Here is a 21,932-nt window from a genome sequence, read left to right as displayed (position 1 = left end):
CCCTCACTCCCCGTCCACTCTCCCTCACTCCCCGTCCACTCTCCCTCACTCCCCGTCCACTCTCCCTCACTCCCTGCCCACTCTCCCTCACTCCCCGTCCACTCTCCCTCACTCCCCGTCCACTCTCCCTCACTCCCCGCCCACTCTCCCTCACTCCCCGTCCACTCTCCCTCACTCCCCGTCCACTCTCCCTCACTCCCCGTCCACTCCCCGTCCACTCTCCCTCACTCCCCTGTCTAACTCTCCCTCACTCCCTTGTCTAATCTCCCTCACTCCCCGTCTATCCTCCCTCACTCCCCGTCTACCCTCCTCACTCTCCGTCTGCCCTCCCTCACTCCCCGTCTATCCTCCCTCACTCCCCGTCTACCCTCGCTCACTCCCCGACCACTCCCTCACTCCCCGTCCACTCTCCCTCACTCTCCTCCACCCTTAGTCACTCTCGCGTCCACAGTACCACATTCCCCCTCTCCCTTCCCACCCTCCCTCAATCGCTGCCTACCACCCTCATTCTCTATCTGCGCTCACTCAATGTCGCACCACATCTCCCTCACTCCTTCCTGCCCATCTACCTCCCTCCCCCCCCCCCCCCCCACCGTTTCCCGTTTCTCTCATTCTCATCATTGTCTTCCACACTCACTCGTTCTCCCTCCGCATATCACCCTCTCTCTCCGGCCTTCCCACTTTTCTCTGTATCTCACGACCCACCTGTCGGGGATGCGTTGGAGAGATTGGGATGAGTTGGGAGCGTTGGAGAGGCTGGGGTGCATTGGGAATGTTGGAGTAGTTGGGATGAGTTGGAAATGTTGGAGGGGTTGGGATGAGTTGGGAACGTTGGAGAGGTCGGGATGAGTTGGGAATGTTGGATGGTCGGGATGCGTTGGAGAGATTGGGATGAGTTGGGAGCGTTGGAAAGGCTGGGATGCATTGGGAATGTTGGAGTAGTTGGGATGAGTTGGGAATGTTGGAGTGGTTGGGATGAGTTGGGAATGTTGGAGAGGCTGGGTTGCATTGGGAATGTTGGAGTAGTTGGGAAGAGTTGGGAATGTTGGAGAGGTCGGGATGAGTTGGGAATGTTGGAGAGGTTTTGATGCATTGGGAATGTTGGAGTACTTGGGATGAGTTGGGAATGTTGGAGTAGTTGGGATGAGTTGGGAATGTTGGAGGGGTTGGGATGAGTTGGGAATGTTGGAGAGGTCGGGATGAGTTGGGAATGTTGGATGGTTGGGATGCGTTGGGAATATTGGCGAGGTCGGGATGAGTTGGGAATGTTGGCGAGGTCGGGATGAGTTGGGAATGTTGGCGAGGTCGGGATGAGTTAGGAATGTTGGCGAGGCTGGGGTGCATTGGGAATGTTGGAGTAGTTGGGATGAGTTGGGAATGTTGGCGAGGTCGGGATGAGTTGGGAATGTTGGCGAGGCTGGGATGAGTTGGGAATGTTGGAGGGGTTTGGATGAGTTGGGAATGTTGGAGGGGTTGGGATGAGTTGGGAATGTTGGAGGGGTTGGGATGAGTTGGGAATGTTGGAGTAGTTGGGATGAGTTGGGAATGTTGGAGGGGTTGGGATGAGTTGGGAATGTTGGCGAGGTCGGGATGAGTTGGGAATGTTGGCAAGGTCGGGATGAGTTGGGAATGTTGGAGAGGCTGGGGTGCATTGAGAATGTTGGAGTAGTTGCGAGAGTTGGGAATGTTGGAGGGGTTGGGATGAGTTGGGAATGTTGGCGAGGTTGGGATGAGTTGGGAATGTTGGCGAGGTCGGGATGAGTTGGGAATGTTGGAGAGGCTGGGATGAGTTGGGAGCGTTGGAGAGGCTGGTGTGCATTGAGAATGTTGGAGTAGTTGGGATGAGTTGGGAATGTTGGCGAGGTCGGGATGCGATGGTTTCTCAGTTTTGTTTTTTGCTTCTCAGGACCCTGTGAGCGAGAGCGACATTCCTGCAAACTTCAGGGGCCTGTTTGAGAAGCTCGCTGGACCGGTGAGGATTCGGGGCGGGGGGACATGGGGGAGCTGGTGGTGGGGGGGGCGGTGGGTTGCGGTGTTCTGGGAGTATTTATGTGGTTTGGGGTTTGTGGGGGAAATTTCTAACGACGGCGGTTTTTCAGGAGGTCGATGCTGGGGGTAGGTGTCGAGGGGGTGTGCGTGTGGGAGGGGGGGGTGCGTGTGGGGGGGGGTGCGTGTGGGAGGGTGGTGCGTGTGGGAGGGGGGTGCGTGTGTGAGGTGGGTGCGTGTGGGAGGGGGGGTGCATGTGGGAGGGGGGATGCGTGTGGGAGGGGGGGTGCGTGTGGGAGGGGGGTGCGTGTGGGAGGGGGATGCGTGTGGGAGGGGGGTGCGTGTGGGAGGGGGGTGCGTGTGGGAGGGGGGTGCGTGTGGGAGGGGGGTGCGTGTGGGAGGGGGGGTGCGTGTGGGATGGGGGTGCGTGTGGGAGGGGGGGTGCGTGTGGGAGGGTGTGTGAGAGGGTGTGTGCGTGTGGGAGGCGGTGTGCGTGTGGGAGGCGGTGTGCGTGTGGGAGGCGGTGTGCGTGTGGGAGGGGGTGCGTGTGGGAGGGGGTGCGTGTGTGGGAGGGGGTGCGCGTGTGGGAGAGGGTGCACGTGAGAGGGGGTGTGGGTGTGGGAGGGGGTGCGTGTGGGAGAGGGTGCACGTGAGAGGGTGTGTGCGTGTGGGAGGCGGTGTGCGTGTGGGAGGGGGTGCGTGTGGGAGAGGGTGCGTGTGGGAGGGGGTGCGCGTGTGGGAGAGGGTGCGCGTGTGGGAGGGGGTGCGTGTGGGAGGGGGTGCGTGTGGGAGGGGGTGCGTGTGGGAGAGGGTGCGCGTGTGGGAGAGGGTGCGCGTGTGGAAGAGGGTGCGCGTGTGGGAGGGGGTGCGCGTGTGGGAGGGGGTGCGCGTGTGGGAGGGGGTGCGCGTGTGGGAGGGGGTGCGCGTGTGGGAGGGGGTGCGCGTGTGGGGGGTGTGCATGGGAGGGTATTAGGAGGGGGTATTGGGGAGGTTTGGGGGGGTCTGTTGGGGAGGGGTATTCGGGGGTTGGGGCCGTGGTTTTCAAATCTGGGCAATCCCTCCCGGATTGAATCCGACTTTTTCTCTCTCTCAGGGACAAGAGATTTCCGTGTTTGCTCTTCAGAGAATTCTCAACAAAGTTGTGTCAAGTCGTAAGTAACAAACTTATTAGTGGCTGATGGGGGAGGAGAGGAGGTAAATAATCCTCAGGCCAGGGAGCCCGAAAACGCACCGTGTCCCTGTCCCGAAAACGCACCGTGTCCCTGTCCCGAAACCGCACCGTGTCCCGAAACCGCACCATGTCCCTGTCCCGAAACCGCACCGTGTCCCTGTCCCGAAACCGCACCGTGTCCCTGTCCCGAAACCGCACCGTGTCCCTGTCCCGAAACCGCACCATGTCCCTGTCACGAAACCGCACCGTGTCCCGAAACCGCACCGTGTCCCGAAACCGCACCGTGTCCCTGTCCCGAAACCGCACCGTGTCCCTGTCCCGAAACCGCACCGTGTCCCTGTCCCGAAACCGCACCGTGTCCCTGTCCCGAAACCGCACCGTGTCCCTGTCCCGAAACCGCAGCGTGTCCCTGTCCCGAAACCGCACCGTGTCCCGAAACCGCACCGTGCCCCTCTCCCGATACCGCACCGTGACCCGAAACCGCACCGTGCCCCTGTCCCGAAACCGCACCGTGTCCCGAAACCGCACCGTGCCCCTGTCCCGAAACCGCACCGTGTCCCGAAACCGCACCGTGCCCCTGTCCCGAAACCGCACCGTGTTCCGAAACCGCACCGTGTCCCTGTCCCGAAACCGCACCGTGTCCCTGTCCCGAAACCGCACCCTGTCCCTATCCCGAAACCGCACCGTGTCCCGAAACCGCACCGTGTCCCTGTCCGAAAACCGCACCGTGTCCCTGTCCCGAAACCGCACCGTGTCCCTGTCCCGAAACCGCACCGTGTCCCTGTCCCGAAACCGCACCGTGTCCCTGTCCCGAAACCGCACCGTGTCCCTGTCCCGAAACCGCACCGTGTCCCTGTCCCGAAACCGCACCGTGTCCCTGTCCCGAAACCGCACCGTGTCCCTGTCCCGAAACCGCACCGTGTCCCTTTCCCGAAACCGCACCGTGTCCCTGTCCCGAAACCGCACCGTGTCTCTGTCCCGAAACCGCACCGTGTCCCTGTCCCGAAACCGCACCGTGTCCCGAAACCGCACCGTGTCCCGAAACCGCACCCTGTCCCTGTCCCGAAACCACACCCTGTCCCTGTCCCGAAACCGCACCGTGTCCCTGTCCCGAAACCGCACCGTGCCCCTGTCCCGAAACCGCACCCTGTCCCTGTCCCGTAACCACACCCTGTCCCTGTCCCGAAACCGCACCATGTCCCTGTCCCGAAACCGCACCGTGTCCCGAAACCGCACCGTGTCCCTGTCCCGAAACCGCACCGTGTCCCTGTCCCGAAACCGCACCGTGTCCCTGTCCCGAAAACGCACCGTGTCCCTGTCCCGAAACCGCACCGTGTCCCTGTCCCGAAACCGCACCGTGTCCCTGTCCCGAAACCGCACCGTGTCCCTGGTCCGAAACCGCACCGTGTCCCTGTCCCGAAACCGCACCGTGTCCCTGTCCCGAAACCGCACCGTGTCTCTGTCCCGAAACCGCACCGTGTCCCTGTCCCGAAACCGCACCGTGTCCCGAAACCGCACCGTGTCCCGAAACCGCACCGTGTCCCTGTCCCAAAACCGCACCGTATCCCTGTCCCGAACCCGCACCATGTCCCTGTCCCGTAACCACACCCTGTCTCTGTCCCGAAACCGCACCATGTCCCTGTCCCGAAACCGCACCGTGTCCCGAAACCGCACCGTGTCCCTGTCCCGAAACCGCACCGTGTCCCTGTCCCGAAACCGCACCGTGTTCCTGTCCCGAAACCGCACCGTGTCCCTGTCCCGAAACCGCACCGTGTCCCTGTCCCGAAAACGCACCGTGTCCCTGTCCCGAAACCGCACCGTGTCCCTGTCCCGAAACCGCACCGTGTCCCTGTCCCGAAACCGCACCGTGTCCCTGGTCCGAAACCGCACCGTGTCCCTGTCCCGAAACCGCACCGTGTCCCGAAACCGCACCGTGTCCCTGTCCCGAAACCGCACCGTGTCTCTGTCCCGAAACCGCACCGTGTCCCTGTCCCGAAACCGCACCGTGTCCCGAAACCGCACCGTGTCCCGAAACCGCACCGTGTCCCTGTCCCAAAACCGCACCGTATCCCTGTCCCGAACCCGCATCATGTCCCTGTCCCGAAACCACACCCTGTCCCTGTCCCGAAACCGCACCGTGTCCCTGTCCCGAAACCGCACCGTGTCCAGAAACCGCACCGTGTCCCTGTCCCGAAACCGCACCGTGTCCCTGTCCCGAAACCGCACCGTGTCTCTGTCCCGAAAGCGCACCGTGTCAATGTCCCGAAACCGCACCGTGCCCCTGTCCCGAAACCGCACCGTGTACCTGTCCCGAAACCGCACCGTGTCCCTGTCCTGAAACCGCACCGTGTCCCTGTCCCGAAACTGCACCATGTCCCTGTCCCGAAACCACACCCTGTCCCTGTCCCGAAACCGCACCGTGTCCCTGTCCCGAAACCGCACCGTGTCCCGAAACCGCACCGTGTCCCTGTCCCGAAACCGCACCGTGTCCCTGTCCTGAAACCGCACCGTGTCCCTGTCCCGAAACTGCACCATGTCCCTGTCCCGAAACCGCACCCTGTCCCTGTCCCGAAACCGCACCCTGTCCCTGTCCCGAAACCGCAACCTGTCCCTGTCCCGAAACCGCACCGTGTCCCTGTCCCGAAACCGCACCGTGTCTCTGTCCCGAAACCGCACCCTGTCCCTGTCCCGAAACCGCACCGTGTCCCTGTCCCGAAACCGCACCCTGTCCCTGTCCCGAAACCGCACCGTGTCCCTGTCCCGAAACCGCACCGTGTCCCTGTCCCGAAACCGCACCGTGTCCCTGTCCCGAAACCGCACCGTGTCCCTGTCCCGAAACCGCACCGTGTCCCGAAACCGCACCCTGTCCCTGTCCCGTAACCACACCCTGTCCCTATCCCGAAACCGCACCGTGTCCCGAAACCGCACCGTGTCCCTGTCCCGAAACCGCACCGTGTCCCTGTCCCGAAACCGCACCGTGTCCCTGTCCAGAAACCGCACCGTGTCCCTGTCCCGAAACCGCAGCGTGTCCCTGTCCCGAAATCGCACCGTGTCCTGAAACCGCACCGTGCCCCTGTCCCGAAACCGCACCGTGTTCAGAATACGCACCGTGCCCCTGTCCCGAAACCGCACCGTGTCTCGAAACCGCACCGTGTCCCGAAACCGCACCGTGCCCCTGTCCCGAAACCGCATCGTGTTCCGAAACCGCACCGTGTCCCTGTCCCGAAACCGCACCATGTCCCTGTCCCGAAACCGCACCCTGTCCCTGTCCCGAAACCGCACCGTGTCCCGAAACCGCACCGTGTCCCTGTCCCGAAACCGCACCGTGTCCCTGTCCCGAAACCGCACCGTGTCCCTGTCCCGAAACCGCACCGTGTCCCTGTCCCGAAACCGCACCGTGTCCCTGTCCCGAAACCGCACCGTGTCCCTGTCCCGAAACCGCACCGTGTCCCTGTCCCGAAACCGCACCGTGTCCCTGTCCCGAAACCGCACCGTGTCCCTGTCCCGAAACCGCACCGTGTCCCTGTCCCGAAACCGCACCGTGTCCCTGTCCCGAAACCGCACCGTGTCCCTGTCCCGAAACCGCACCGTGTCCCTGTCCCGAAACCGCACCGTGTCCCTGTCCCGAAACCGCACCGTGTCCCTGTCCCGAAACCGCACCGTGTCCCTGTCCCGAAACCGCACCGTGTCCCTGTCCCGAAACCGCACCGTGTCTCTGTCCCGAAACCGCACCGTGTACCTGTCCCGAAACCGCACCGTGTCCCTGTCCCGAAACCGCACCGTGTCCCTGTCCCGAAACCGCACCGTGTCCCTGTCCCGAAACCGCACCTTGTCCCTGTCCCGAAACCGCACCGTGTCCCTGTCCCGAAACCGCACCGTGTCCCGAAACCGCACCGTGTCCCTGTCCCGAAACCGCACTGTGTCTCTGTCCCGAAACCGCACCGTGTCCCTGTCCCGAAACCGCACCGTGTCCCGAAACCGCACCGTGTCCCGAAACCGCACCGTGTCCCTGTCCCAAAACCGCACCGTTTCCCTGTCCCGAACCCGCACCATGTCCCTGTCCCGAAACCACACCCTGTACCTGTCCCGAAACCGCACCGTGTCCCTGTCCCGAAACCGCACCCTGTCCCTGTCCCGAAACCGCACCCTGTCACTGTCCCGTAACCACACCCTGTCCCTGTCCCGAAACCGCACCATGTCCCTATACCGAAACCGCACCGTGTCCCGAAACCGCACCGTGTCCCTGTCCCGAAACCGCACCGTGTCCCTGTCCCGAAACCGCACCGTGTCTCTGTCCCGAAACCGCACCGTGTCCCTGTCCCGAAACCGCACCGTGCCCCTGTCCCGAAACCGCACCGTGTCCCTGTCCCGAAACCGCACCGTGTCCCTGTCCCGAAACCGCACCGTGCCCCTGTCCCGAAACCGCACCCTGTCCCTGTCCCGAAACCGCACTCTGTCCCTGTCCCGAAACCGCACCGTGTCCCTGTCCCGAAACCGCACCGTGTCCCTGTCCCGAAACTGCACCATGTCCCTGTCCCGAAACCATACCCTGTCCCTGTCCCGAAACCGCACCGTGTCCCTGTCCCGAAACCGCACCGTGTCCCGAAACCGCACCCTGTCCCTGTCCCGAAACCGCACCCTGTCCCTGTCCCGAAACCGCACCGTGTCCCTGTCCCGAAACCACACCATGTCCCTGTCCCGAAACCGCACCGTGTCCCTGTCCCGAAACCGCACCCTGTCCCTGTCCCGAAACCGCACCGTGCCCCTGTCCCGAAACCGCACCGTGTCCCGAAACCGCACCGTGTCCCTGTCCCGAAACCGCACCGTGTCCCTGTCCCGAAACCGCACCGTGTCCCTGTCCCGAAACCGCACCGTGTCCCTGTCCCGAAACCGCACCGTGTCCCTGTCCCGAAACCGCAGCGTGTCCCTGTCCCGAAATCGCACCGTGTCCCGAAACCGCACCGTGCCCCTGTCCCGAAACCGCACCGTGTTCCGAATACGCACCGTGCCCCTGTCCCGAAACCGCACCGTGTCTCGAAACCGCACCGTGTCCCGAAACCGCACCGTGCCCCTGTCCCGAAACCGCATCGTGTTCCGAAACCGCACCGTGTCCCTGTCCCGAAACCGCACCATGTCCCTGTCCCGAAACCGCACCCTGTCCCTGTCCCGAAACCGCACCATGTCCCTGTCCCGAAACCGCACCGTGTCCTTGTCCCGAAACCGCACCGTGTCCCGAAACCGCACCGTGTCCCTGTCCCGAAACCGCACTGTGTCTCTGTCCCGAAACCGCACCGTGTCCCTGTCCCGAAACCGCACCGTGTCCCGAAACCGCACCGTGTCCCGAAACCGCACCGTGTCCCTGTCCCAAAACCGCACCGTTTCCCTGTCCCGAACCCGCACCATGTCCCTGTCCCGAAACCACACCCTGTACCTGTCCCGAAACCGCACCGTGTCCCTGTCCCGAAACCGCACCCTGTCCCTGTCCCGAAACCGCACCCTGTCCCTGTCCCGAAACCGCACCATGTCCCTATACCGAAACCGCACCGTGTCCCGAAACCGCACCGTGTCCCTGTCCCGAAACCGCACCGTGTCCCTGTCCCGAAACCGCACCGTGTCTCTGTCCCGAAACCGCACCGTGTCCCTGTCCCGAAACCGCACCGTGCCCCTGTCCCGAAACCGCACCGTGTCCCTGTCCCGAAACCGCACCGTGTCCCTGTCCCGAAACCGCACCGTGCCCCTGTCCCGAAACCGCACCCTGTCCCTGTCCCGAAACCGCACCCTGTCCCTGTCCCGAAACCGCACCGTGTCCCTGTCCCGAAACCGCACCGTGTCCCGAAACCGCACCGTGTCCCTGTCCCGAAACCGCACCGTGTCCCTGTCCCGAAACTGCACCATGTCCCTGTCCCGAAACCATACCCTGTCCCTGTCCCGAAACCGCACCGTGTCCCTGTCCCGAAACCGCACCGTGTCCCGAAACCGCACCTTGTCCCTGTCCCGAAACCGCACCCTGTCCCTGTCCCGAAACCGCACCGTGTCCCTGTCCCGAAACCACACCATGTCCCTGTCCCGAAACCGCACCGTGTCCCTGTCCCGAAACCGCACCCTGTCCCTGTCCCGAAACCGCACCGTGCCCCTGTCCCGAAACCGCACCGTGTTCCGAAACCGCACCGTGTCCCTGTCCCGAAACCGCACCCTGTCCCTGTCCCGAAACCGCACCGTGTCCCGAAACCGCACCGTGTCCCTGTCCCGAAACCGCACCGTGTCCCTGTCCCGAAACCGCACCGTGTCCCTGTCCCGAAACCGCACCGTGTCCCTGTCCCGAAACCGCACCGTGTCCCTGTCCCGAAACCGCAGCGTGTCCCTGTCCCGAAATCGCACCGTGTCCCGAAACCGCACCGTGCCCCTGTCCCGAAACCGCACCGTGTTCCGAATATGCACCGTGCCCCTGTCCCGAAACCGCACTGTGTCTCGAAACCGCACCGTGTCCCGAAACCGCACCGTGCCCCTGTCCCGAAACCGCATCTTGTTCCGAAACCGCACCGTGTCCCTGTCCCGAAACCGCACCATGTCCCTGTCCCGAAACCGCACCCTGTCCCTGTCCCGAAACCGCACCGTGTCCCGAATCCGCACCGTGTCCCTGTCCCGAAACCGCACCGTGTCCCTGTCCCGAAACCGCACCGTGTCCCTGTCCCGAAACCGCACCGTGTCCCTGTCCCGAAACCGCACCGTGTCCCTGTCCCGAAACCGCACCGTGTCCCTGTCCCGAAACCGCACCGTGTCCCTGTCCCGAAACCGCACCGTGTCCCTGTCCCGAAACCGCACCGTGTCCCTGTCCCGAAACCGCACCGTGTCCCTGTCCCGAAACCGCACCGTGTCCCTGTCCCGAAACCGCACCGTGTCCCTGTCCCGAAACCGCACCGTGTCCCTGTCCCGAAACCGCACCGTGTCCCTGTTCCGAAACCGCACCGTGTCCCGAAACCGCACCGTGTCCCTGTCCCAAAACCGCACCGTATCCCTGTCCCGAACCCGCACCCTGTCCCTGTCCCGAAACCGCACCGTGTCCCTGTCCCGAAACCGCACCCTGTCCCTGTCCCGAAACTGCACCGTGTCCCTGTCCCGAAACCGCACCGTGTCCCTGTCCCGAAACCGCACCGTGTCCCGAAACCGCACCCTGTCCCTGTCCCGTAACCACACCCTGTCCCTATCCCGAAACCGCACCGTGTCCCGAAACCGCACCGTGTCCCTGTCCCGAAACCGCACCGTGTCCCGAAACCGCACCGTGTCCCTGTCCCGAAACCGCACCGTGTCCCTGTCCAGAAACCGCACCGTGTCCCTGTCCCGAAACCGCAGCGTGTCCCTGTCCCGAAATCGCACCGTGTCCTGAAACCGCACCGTGCCCCTGTCCCGAAACCGCACCGTGTTCCGAATACGCACCGTGCCCCTGTCCCGAAACCGCACCGTGTCTCGAAACCGCACCGTGTCCCGAAACCGCACCGTGCCCCTGTCCCGAAACCGCATCGTGTTCCGAAACCGCACCGTGTCCCTGTCCCGAAACCGCACCATGTCCCTGTCCCGAAACCGCACCCTGTCCCTGTCCCGAAACCGCACCGTGTCCCGAAACCGCACCGTGTCCCTGTCCCGAAACCGCACCGTGTCCCTGTCCCGAAACTGCACCGTGTCCCTGTCCCGAAACCGCACCGTGTCCCTGTCCCGAAACCGCACCGTGTCCCTGTCCCGAAACCGCACCGTGTCCCTGTCCCGAAACCGCACCGTGTCCCTGTCCCGAAACCGCACCGTGTCCCTGTCCCGAAACCGCACCGTGTCCCTGTCCCGAAACCGCACCGTGTCCCTGTCCCGAAACCGCACCGTGTCCCTGTCCCGAAACCGCACCGTGTCCCTGTCCCGAAACCGCACCGTGTCCCTGTCCCGAAACCGCACCGTGTCCCTGTCCCGAAACCGCACCGTGTCCCTGTCCCGAAACCGCACCGTGTCCCGAAACCGCACCGTGTCCCTGTCCCAAAACCGCACCGTATCCCTGTCCCGAACCCGCACCCTGTCCCTGTCCCGAAACGACACCCTGTCCCTGTCCCGAAACCGCACCGTGTCCCTGTCCCGAAACCGCACCGTGTCCCTGTCCCGAAACCGCACCGTGTCCCGAAACCGCACCCTGTCCCTGTCCCGTAACCACACCCTGTCCCTATCCCGAAACCGCACCGTGTCCCGAAACCGCACCGTGTCCCTGTCCCGAAACCGCACCGTGTCGCTGTCCCGAAACCGCACCGTGTCCCTGTCCCGAAACCGCACCGTGTCCCTGTCCAGAAACCGCACCGTGTCCCTGTCCCGAAACCGCACCGTGTCCCTGTCCCGAAACCGCACCGTGTCCCTGTCCCGAAACCGCACCAGGTCCCTGTCCCGAAACCGCACCGTGTCCCTGGTCCGAAACCGCACCGTGTCCCTGTCCCGAAACCGCACCGTGTCCCTGTCCCGAAACCGCACCGTGTCTCTGTCCCGAAACCGCACCGTGTCCCTGTCCCGAAACCGCACCGTGTCCCGAAACCGCACCGTGTCCCGAAACCGCACCGTGTCCCTGTCCCAAAACCGCACCGTATCCCTGTCCCGAACCCGCACCATGTCCCTGTCCCGAAACCACACCCTGTCCCTGTCCCGAAACCGCACCGTGTCCCTGTCCCGAAACCGCACCGTGTCCCGAAACCGCGCCGTGTCCCTGTCCCGAAACCGCACCGTGTCCCTGTCCCGAAACCGCACTGTGTCTCTGTCCCGAAACCGCACCGTGTCCCTGTCCCGAAACCGCACCGTGCCCCTGTCCCGAAACCGCACCGTGTCCCTGTCCCGAAACCGCACCGTGCCCCTGTCCCGAAACCGCACCGTGGCCCTGTCCCGAAACCGCACCGTGTCCCTGTCCCGAAACCGCACCGTGTCCCTGTCCCGAAACCGCACCATGTCCCTGTCCCGAAACCACACCCTGTCCCTGTCCGGAAACCGCACCGTGTCCCTGTCCCGAAACCGCACCGTGTCCCTGTCCCGAAACCGCACCGTGTCCCTGTCCCGAAACCGCACCGTGCCCCTGTCCCGAAACCGTACCGTGTCCCTGTCCCGAAACCGCACCGTGTCCCTGTCCGGAACCCGCACCCTGTCCCTGTCCCGAAACCGTACCGTGTCCCTGTCCCGAAACCGCACCGTGTCCCTGTCCTGAACCCGCACCCTGTCCCTGTCCCGAAACCGTACCGTGTCCCTGTCCCGAAACCGCACCGTGTCCCTGTCCCGAAACCGCACCGTGTCCCTGTCCCGAAACCGCACCGTGTCCCTGTCCCGAAACCGCACCGTGTCCCTGTCCCGAAACCGCACCGTGTCCCTGGTCCGAAACCGCACCGTGTCCCTGTCCCGAAACCGCACCGTGTCCCGAAACCGCACCGTGTCCCTGTCCCGAAACCGCACCGTGTCTCTGTCCCGAAACCGCACCGTGTCCCTGTCCCGAAACCGCACCGTGTCCCGAAACCTCACCGTGTCCCGAAACCGCACCGTGTCCCTGTCCCAAAACCGCACCGTTTCCCTGTCCCGAACCCGCACCATGTCCCTGTCCCGAAACCACACCCTTTCCCTGTCCCGAAACCGCACCGTGTCCCTGTCCCGAAACCGCACCGTGTCCCTGTCCCAAAACCGCACCGTATCCCTGTCCCGAACCCGCACCATGTCCCTGTCCCGAAACCACACCCTGTCCCGAAACCGCGCCGTGTCCCTGTCCCGAAACCGCACCGTGTCCCTGTCCCAAAACCGCACCGTATCCCTGTCCCGAAACCGCACCGTGTCCCTGTCCCAAAACCGCACCGTATCCCTGTCCCAAAACCGCACCGTATCCCTGTCCCAAAACCGCACCCTGTCCCTGTCCCGAAACCGCACCGTGTCCCTGTCCCGAAACCGCACCGTGTCCCTGTCCCAAAACCGCACCGTATCCCTGTCCCGAAACCGCACCGTGTCCCTGTCCCAAAACCGCACCGTATCCCTGTCCCGAAACCGCACCGTGTCCCTGTCCCGAAACCGCACTGTGTCTCTGTCCTGAAACCGCACCGTGTCCCTGTCCCGAAACCGCACCGTGCCCCTGTCCCGAAACCGCACCGTGTCCCTGTCCCGAAACCGCACCGTGTCCCTGTCCCGAAACCGCACCGTGTCCCTGTCCCGAAACCGCACCGTGTCCCTGTCCCGAAACCGAACCGTGTCCCTGTCCCGAAACCGCACCGTGTCCCTGTCCCGAAACCGCACCATGTCCCTGTCCCGAAACCACACCCTGTCCCTGTCCGGAAACCGCACCGTGTCCCTGTCCCGAAACCGCACCATGTCCCGAAACCGCACCCTGTCCCTGTCCGGAAACCACACCCTGTCCCTGTCCCGAAACCGCACCCTGTCCCTGTCCCGAAACCGCACCATGTCCCTGTCCCGAAACCGCGCCGTGTCCCTGTCCCGAAACCGCACCCTGTCCCTGTCCCGTAACCGCACCGTGTCTCTGTCCCGAAACCGCACCCTGTCCCTGTCCCGAAACCGCACCGTGTCCCTGTCCCGAAACCGCACCGTGTCCCTGTCCCGAAACCGCACCGTGTCCCTGTCCCGAAACCGCACCGTGTCCCTGTCCCGAAACCGCACCGTGTCCCTGTCCTGAAACCGCACCCTGTCCCTGTCCCGAAACCGCACCCTGTCCCTGTCCCGAAACCGCACCGTGTCCCTGTCCCGAAACCGCACCATGTCCCTGGCCCGAAACCGCACCGTGTCCCTGTCCCGAAACCGCACCGTGTCCCTGTCCCGAAACCGCACCGTGTCCCTGTCCCGAAACCACACCGTGTCCTGAAACCGCACCGTGTGTCTGTCCCGAAACCGCACCGTGTCCCTGTCCCGAAACCGCACCGTGTCCCTGTCCCGAAACCGCACCGTGTCCCTGTCCCGAAACCGCACCGTGTCCCGAAACCGCACCGTGTCCCTGTCCCGAAACCGCACCGTGTCCCTGTCCCGAAACCGCACCGTGTCCCTGTCCCGAAACCGCACCGTGTCCCTGTCCCGAAACCGCACCGTGTCCCTGTCCCGAAACCGCACCGTGTCCCTGTCCCGAAACCGCACCGTGTCCCTGTCCCGAAACCGCACCGTGTCCCTGTCCCGAAACCGCACCGTGTCCCTGTCCCGAAACCGCACCGTGTCCCTGTCCCGAAACCGCACCGTGTCCCTGTCCCGAAACCGCACCGTGTCCCTGGTCCGAAACCGCACCGTGTCCCTGTCCCGAAACCGCACCGTGTCCCGAAACCGCACCGTGTCCCTGTCCCGAAACCGCACCGTGTCTCTGTCCCGAAACCGCACCGTGTCCCTGTCCCGAAACCGCACCGTGTGCCGAAACCTCACCGTGTCCCGAAACCGCACCATGTCCCTGTCCCAAAACCGCACCGTTTCCCTGTCCCGAACCCGCACCATGTCCCTGTCCCGAAACCACACCCTGTCCCTGTCCCGAAACCGCACCGTGTCCCTGTCCCGAAACCGCACCGTGTCCCGAAACCGCACCCTGTCCCTGTCCCGTAACCACACCCTGTCCCTGTCCCGAAACCGCACCATGTCCCTGTACCGAAACCGCATCGTGTCCCGAAACCGCACCGTGTCCCTGTCCCGAAACCGCACCGTGTCTCTGTCCCGAAACCGCACCGTGTCCCTGTCCCGAAACCGCACCATGTCTCTGTCCCGAAACCGCACCGTGTCCCTGTCCCGAAACCGCACCGTGTCCCTGTCCCGAAACCGCACCGTGTCTCTGTCCCGAAACCGCACCGTGTCCCTGTCCCGAAACCGCACCGTGTCTCTGTCCCGAAACCGCACCATGTCTCTGTCCCGAAACCGCACCGTGTCCCTGTCCCGAAACCGCACCGTGCCCCTGTCCCGAAACCGCACCGTGTCCCTGTCCCGAAACCGCACCGTGTCCCTGTCCCGAAACCGCACCCTGCCCCTGTCCCGAAACCGCACCCTGTCCCTGTCCCGAAACCGCACTCTGTCCCTGTCCCGAAACCGCACCGTGTCCCTGTCCCGAAACCGCACCGTGTCCCTGTCCCGAAACTGCACCATGTCCCTGTCCCGAAACCACACCGCGTCCCTGTCCCGAAACCGCACCGCGTCCCTGTCCCGAAACCGCACCGCGTCCCTGTCCCGAAACCGCACCGTGTCCCGTAACCGCACCGTGCCCCTTTCCCGAAACCGCACCGTGTCCCTGTCCCGAAACCGCACCGTGTCCCTGTCCCGAAACCGCACTGTGTCCCTGTCCCGAAACCGCACCGTGTCTCTGTCCCGAAACCGCACCGTGTCTCTGTCCCGAAACCGCACCGTGTCCCTGTCCCGAAACCGCACCGTGTCCCGAAACCGCACCGTGTCCCGAAACCGCACCGTGTCCCTGTCCCAAAACCGCACCGTATCCCTGTCCCGAAACCGCACCGTGTCCCGAAACCGCACCGTGTCTCTGTCCCGAAACCGCACCGTGTCCCTGTCCCGAAACCGCACCGTGTCCCTGTCCCGAAACCGCACCGTGTCCCTGTCCCGAAACCGCACCGTGTCTCTGTCCCGAAACCGCACCGTGTCTCTGTCCCGAAACCGCACCCTGTCCCTGTCCCGAACCCGCACCGTGTCCCTGTCCCGAAACCGCACCGTGTCTCTGTCCCGAAACCGCACCGTGTCCCTGTCCCGAAACCGCACCGTGCCCCTGTCCTGAAACCGCACCGTGTCCCTGTCCCGAAACTGCACCATGTCCCTGTCCCGAAACCACACCCTGTCCCTGTCCCGAAACCGCACCGTGTCCCTGTCCCGAAACCGCACCGTGTCTCTGTCCCGAAACCGCACCGTGTCCCTGTCCCGAAACCGCACCGTGCCCCTGTCCTGAAACCGCACCGTGTCCCTGTCCCGAAACTGCACCATGTCCCTGTCCCGAAACCACACCCTGTCCCTGTCCCGAAACCGCACCGTGTCCCTGTCCCGAAACCGCACCGTGTCCCGAAACCGCACCGTGTCCCTGTCCCGAAACCGCACCGTGTCCCTGTCCTGAAACCGCACCGTGTCCCTGTCCCGAAACTGCACGATGTCCCTGTCCCGAAACCGCACCCTGTCCCTGTCCCGAAACCGCACCCTGTCCCTGTCCCGAAACCGCACCCTGTCCCTGTCCCGAAACCGCACCGTGTCCCTGTCCCGAAACCGCACCGTGTCCCTGTCCCGAAACCGCACCGTGTCCCTGTCCCGAAACCGCACCGTGTCCCTGTCCCGAAACCGCACCGTGTCCCTGTCCCGAAACCGCACCGTGTCCCTGTCCCGAAACCGCACCGTGTCCCTGTCCCGAAACCGCACCGTGTCCCTGTCCCGAAACCGCACCGTGTCCCTGTCCCGAAACCGCACCGTGTCCCTGGTCCGAAACCGCACCGTGTCCCTGTCCCGAAACCGCACCGTGTCCCGAAACCGCACCGTGTCCCTGTCCCAAAACCGCACCGTTTCCCTGTCCCGAACCCGCACCATGTCCCTGTCCCGAAACCACACCCTGTCCCTGTCCCGAAACCGCGCCCTGTCCCTGTCCCGAAACCGCACCGTGTCCCGAAACCGCACCCTGTCCCTGTCCCGTAACCAAACCCTGTCCCTGTCCCGAAACCGCACCATGTCCTTGTACCGAAACCGCACCGTGTCCCGAAACCGCACCGTGTCCTTGTCCCGAAACCGCACCGTGTCCCTGTCCCGAAACCGCACCGCGTCCCTGTCCCGAAACCACACTGCGTCCCTGTCCCGAAACCGCACCGTGTCCCGTAACCACACCGTGTCCCTGTCCCGAAACCGCACCCTGTCCCTGTCCCGAAACCGCACCATGTCCCTGTCCCGAAACCGCACCATGTCCCTGTCCCGAAACCGCACCGTGTCCCGAAACCGCACCGTGTCCCTGTCCCGAAACCGCACCGTGTCTCTGTCCCGAAAGCGCAGCGTTTCTCTGTCCCGAAACCGCACCGTGTCTCTGTCCCGAAACCGCACCGTGTCCCTGTCCCATAACCGCACCGTGTCCCTGTCCCGCAACCGCACCGTGTCCCGAAACCGCACCGTGTCCCTGTCCCGAAACCACACCATGTCCCTGTCCCGAAACCGCACCGTGTCCCGAAACCGCACCGTGTCCCTGTCCCGAAACCGCACCGTGTCCCTGTCCCGCAACCGCACCGTGTCCCTGTCCCGAAACCGCACCCTGTCCCTGTCCCGAAACCGCACCGTGTCCCGAAACCGCACCGTGTCCCTGTCCCGAAACCGCACCGTGCCCCTGTCCCGAAACCGCACCGTGCCCCTGTCCCGAAACCGCATCGTGTCCCTGTCCCGAAACCGCACCCTGTCCCTGTCCCGAAACCGCACCCTGTCCCTGTCCCGAAACCGCACCGTGTCCCTGTCCCGAAACCGCACCGTGTCCCTGTCCCGAAACCGCGCCGTGTCCCGAAACCGCACCTTGTCTCTGTCCCGAAACCGCACCGTGTCTCTGTCCCGAAACCGCACCGTGCCCCTGTCCCGAAACCGCACCGTGTCCCTGTCCCGAAACAGCAGTGTCCCTGGTCTGAAACCGCACCGTGCCCCTGTCCCGAAACCGCACCGTGCCCCTGTCCCGAAACCGCACCGTGTCCCTGTCCCAAAACCGCACCGTGCCCCTGTCCCGAAACCGCACCGTGCCCCTGTCCCAAAACCGCACCGTGTCCCTGTCCCGAAACCGCACCGTGTCCCGAAACCGCACCGTGTCCCTGTCCCGAAATCGCACCGTGTCCCTGTCCCGAAACCGCACCGTGTCCCTGTCCCGAAACCGCACCGTGTCCCTGTCCCGAAACCGCACCGCGTCCCTGTCCCGAAACCGCACCATGTCCCTGTCCCGAAACCGCACCGTGTCCCTGTCCCGAAACCGCACCGTGTCCCTGTCCCGAAACCGCACCGTGTCCCTGTCCCGAAACCGCACCGTGTCCCTGTCCCGAAACCGCACCGTGTCCCTGTCCCGAAACCGCACCCTGTCCCTGTCCCGAAACCGCACCGTGTCCCGAAACCGCACCGTGTCCCGAAACCGCACACTGTCCCTGTCCCGAAACCGCACCGTGTCCCGTAACCGCACCGTGTCCCAAAACCGCACCGTGTCCCTGTCCCGAAACCGCACCGTGTCCCTGTCCCGAAACCGCACCGTGTCCCGAAACCGCACCGTGTCCCTGTCCCGAAACCGCACCGTGTCCCTGTCCCGAAACCGCACCGTGTCCCTGTCCCAAAACCGCACCGTGTCCCTGTCCCGAATAAGCAGCGTGTCCCTGTCCCGAAACCGCACCGTGTCCCTGTCGCGAAACCGCACCGTGACCCTGTCCCGAAACCGCACCATATCCCTGTCCCGAAACCGCACCGTGTCCCTGTCCCGAAACCGCAGCGTGTCCCTGTCCCGAAACCGCAGCGTGTCCCTGTCCCGAAACCGCACCGTGTCCCTGTCCCGAAACCGCACCGTGTCCCTGTCCCGAAACCGCACCGTGTCCCTGTCCCGAAACCGCACCGTGTCCCTGTCCCGAAACCGCACCGTGTCCCTGTCCCGAAACCGCACCGTGTCCCTGTCCCGAAACCGCACCGTGTCCCTGTCCCGAAACCGCACCCTGTCCCTGTCCCGAAACCGCACCGTGTCCCGAAACCGCACCGTGTCCATGTGCCGAAACCGCACCCTGTCCCTGTCCCGAAACCGCACCGTGTCCCTGTCCCGAAACCGCACCGTGTCCCTGTCCCGAAACCGCACCGTGTCCCTGTCCCGAAACCGCAGCGTGTCCCTGTCCCGAAACCGCACCGTGTCCCTGTCCCGAAACCGCACCGTGTCCCTGTCCCGAAACCGCACCGTGTCCATGTCCCGAAACCGCACCGTGTCCCTGTCCCGAAACCGCACCGTGTCCCTGTCGCGAAACCGCACCTTGTCCCGAAACCGCACCGTGTCCCTGTCCCGAAACCGCACCGTGTCCCTGTCCCGAAACCGCACCGTGTCCCGAAACCGCACCGTGTCCCTGTCCCGAAACCGCACCCTGTCCCTGTCCCGAAACCACACCTTGTCCCTGTCCCGAAACCGCACCGTGTCCCTGTTCCGAAACCGCACCATGTCCCGAAACCACACCGTGTCCCTGTCCCGAAACCGCACCGTGTCCCTGTCCCGAAACCGCACCGTGTCCCTGTCCCGAAACCGCACCGTGTCCCTGTCCCAAAACCGCACCGTGTCCCTGTCCCGAATGAGCAGCGTGTCCCTGTCGCGAAACCGCACCGTGTCCCTGTCCCGAAACCGCACCATATCCCTGTCCCGAAACCGCACCGTGTCCCTGTCCCGAAACCGCAGCGTGTCCCTGTCCCGAAACCGCAGCGTGTCCCTGTCCCGAAACCGCACCGTGTCCCTGTCCCGAAACCGCACCGTGTCCCTGTCCCGAAACCGCACCGTGTCCCTGTCCCGAAACCGCACCGTGTCCCTGTCCCGAAACAGCACCGTGTCCCTGTCCCGAAATCGCACCGTGTCCCTGTCCCGAAACCGCACCGTGTCCCGAAACCGCACCGTGTCCATGTGCCGAAACCGCACCCTGTCCCTGTCCCGAAACCGCAGCGTGTCCCTGTCCCGAAACCGCAGCGTGTCCCTGTCGCGAAACCGCACCTTGTCCCGAAACCGCACCGTGTCCCTGTCCCGAAACCGCACCGTGTCCCTGTCCCGAAACCGCACCGTGTCCCGAAACCGCACCGTGTCCCTGTCCCGAAACCGCACCCTGTCCCTGTCCCGAAACCGCACCGTGTCCCTGTCCCGAAACCGCAGCGTGTCCCTGTCCCGAAACCGCACCCTGTCCCTGTCCCGAAACCGCACCGTGTCCCTGTCCCGAAACCGCACCGTGTCCCTGTCCCGAAACCGCACCGTGTCCCTGTCCCGAAACCGCACCGTGTCCCTGTCCCGAAACCGCACCGTGTCCCTGTCCCGAAACCGCACCGTGTCCCTGTCCCGTAACCGCACCGTGTCCCGGAACCGCACCGTGTCCCTGTCCCGAAACCGCACCGTGTCCCTGTCCCGAAACCGCTCCGTGTCCCTGTCCCGAAACCGAACCGTGTCCCTGTCCCGAAACCGCACCGTGTCCCTGTCCCGAAACCGCACCGTGTCCCTGTCGCGAAACCGCACCGTGTCCCTGTCCCGAAACCGCACCGTGTCCCTGTCCCGAAACTGCACCGTGTCCCTGTCCCGAAACCGCACCGTGTCCCGAAACCGCACCGTGTCCCTGTCCCGAAACCGCACCCTGTCCCTGTCCCGAAACCGCACCGTGTCCCTGTCCCGAAACCGCACCGTGTCCCTGTCCCGAAACCGCAGCGTGTCCCTGTCGCGAAACCGCACCCTGTCCCTGTCCCGAAACCGCACCCTGTCCCTGTCCCGAAACCGCACCGTGTCCCTGTCCCGAAACCGCACCGTGTCCCTGTCCCGAAACCGCGCCGTGTCCCGAAACCGCACCTTGTCTCTGTCCCGAAACCGCACCGTGTCTCTGTCCCGAAACCGCACCGTGCCCCTGTCCCGAAACCGCACCGTGTCCCTGTCCCGAAACAGCAGTGTCCCTGGTCTGAAACCGCACCGTGCCCCTGTCCCGAAACCGCACCGTGCCCCTGTCCCGAAACCGCACCGTGTCCCTGTCCCAAAACCGCACCGTGCCCCTGTCCCGAAACCGCACCGTGCCCCTGTCCCGAAACCGCACCGTGTCCCTGTCCCGAAACCGCACCGTGTCCCGAAACCGCACCGTGTCCCTGTCCCGAAATCGCACCGTGTCCCTGTCCCGAAACCGCACCGTGTCCCTGTCCCGAAACCGCACCGTGTCCCTGTCCCGAAACCGCACCGCGTCCCTGTCCCGAAACCGCACCATGTCCCTGTCCCGAAACCGCACCGTGTCCCTGTCCCGAAACCGCACCGTATCCCTGTCCCGAAACCGCACCGTGTCCCTGTCCCGAAACCGCACCGTGTCCCTGTCCCGAAACCGCACCGTGTCCCTGTCCCGAAACCGCACCCTGTCCCTGTCCCGAAACCGCACCGTGTCCCGAAACCGCACCGTGTCCCGAAACCGCACCCTGTCCCTGTCCCGAAACCGCACCGTGTCCCGTAACCGCACCGTGTCCCAAAACCGCACCGTGTCCCTGTCCCGAAACCGCACCGTGTCCCTGTCCCGAAACCGCACCGTGTCCCGAAACCGCACCGTGTCCCTGTCCCGAAACCGCACCGTGTCCCTGTCCCGAAACCGCACCGTGTCCCTGTCCCAAAACCGCACCGTGTCCCTGTCCCGAATAAGCAGCGTGTCCCTGTCCCGAAACCGCACCGTGTCCCTGTCGCGAAACCGCACCGTGACCCTGTCCCGAAACCGCACCATATCCCTGTCCCGAAACCGCACCGTGTCCCTGTCCCGAAACCGCAGCGTGTCCCTGTCCCGAAACCGCACCGTGTCCCTGTCCCGAAACCGCACCGTGTCCCTGTCCCGAAACCGCACCGTGTCCCTGTCCCGAAACCGCATCGTGTCCCTGTCCCGAAACCGCACCGTGTCCCTGTCCCGAAACCGCACCGTGTCCCTGTCCCGAAACCGCACCCTGTCCCTGTCCCGAAACCGCACCGTGTCCCGAAACCGCACCGTGTCCATGTGCCGAAACCGCACCCTGTCCCTGTCCCGAAACCGCACCGTGTCCCTGTCCCGAAACCGCACCGTGTCCCTGTCCCGAAACCGCACCGTGTCCCTGT

At 64.7% G+C, this 21,932-nt stretch overlaps 1 protein-coding gene across 1 annotated transcript in view; it reads left to right on the top strand.

Annotated features, from left to right (window-relative positions):
- LOC140411514 (calpain-2 catalytic subunit-like) overlaps positions 1–21,932 on the top strand; it is a 244,484-nt gene that overhangs the window by 160,271 nt on the left and 62,281 nt on the right. Inside the window, exons 13-14 of the mRNA XM_072500600.1 lie at positions 1,907–1,972; positions 3,080–3,137. Of these exons, the coding sequence (XP_072356701.1) occupies positions 1,907–1,972; positions 3,080–3,137 (124 nt within the window). The remainder of the gene's footprint in view (positions 1–1,906; positions 1,973–3,079; positions 3,138–21,932) is intronic.

Source organism: Scyliorhinus torazame, chromosome 4 (assembly GCF_047496885.1).
Source record: "Scyliorhinus torazame isolate Kashiwa2021f chromosome 4, sScyTor2.1, whole genome shotgun sequence".
Classification (NCBI taxonomy): Eukaryota; Metazoa; Chordata; class Chondrichthyes; order Carcharhiniformes; family Scyliorhinidae; genus Scyliorhinus; species Scyliorhinus torazame.
This window is presented reverse-complemented; position numbering and strand designations above follow the sequence as displayed.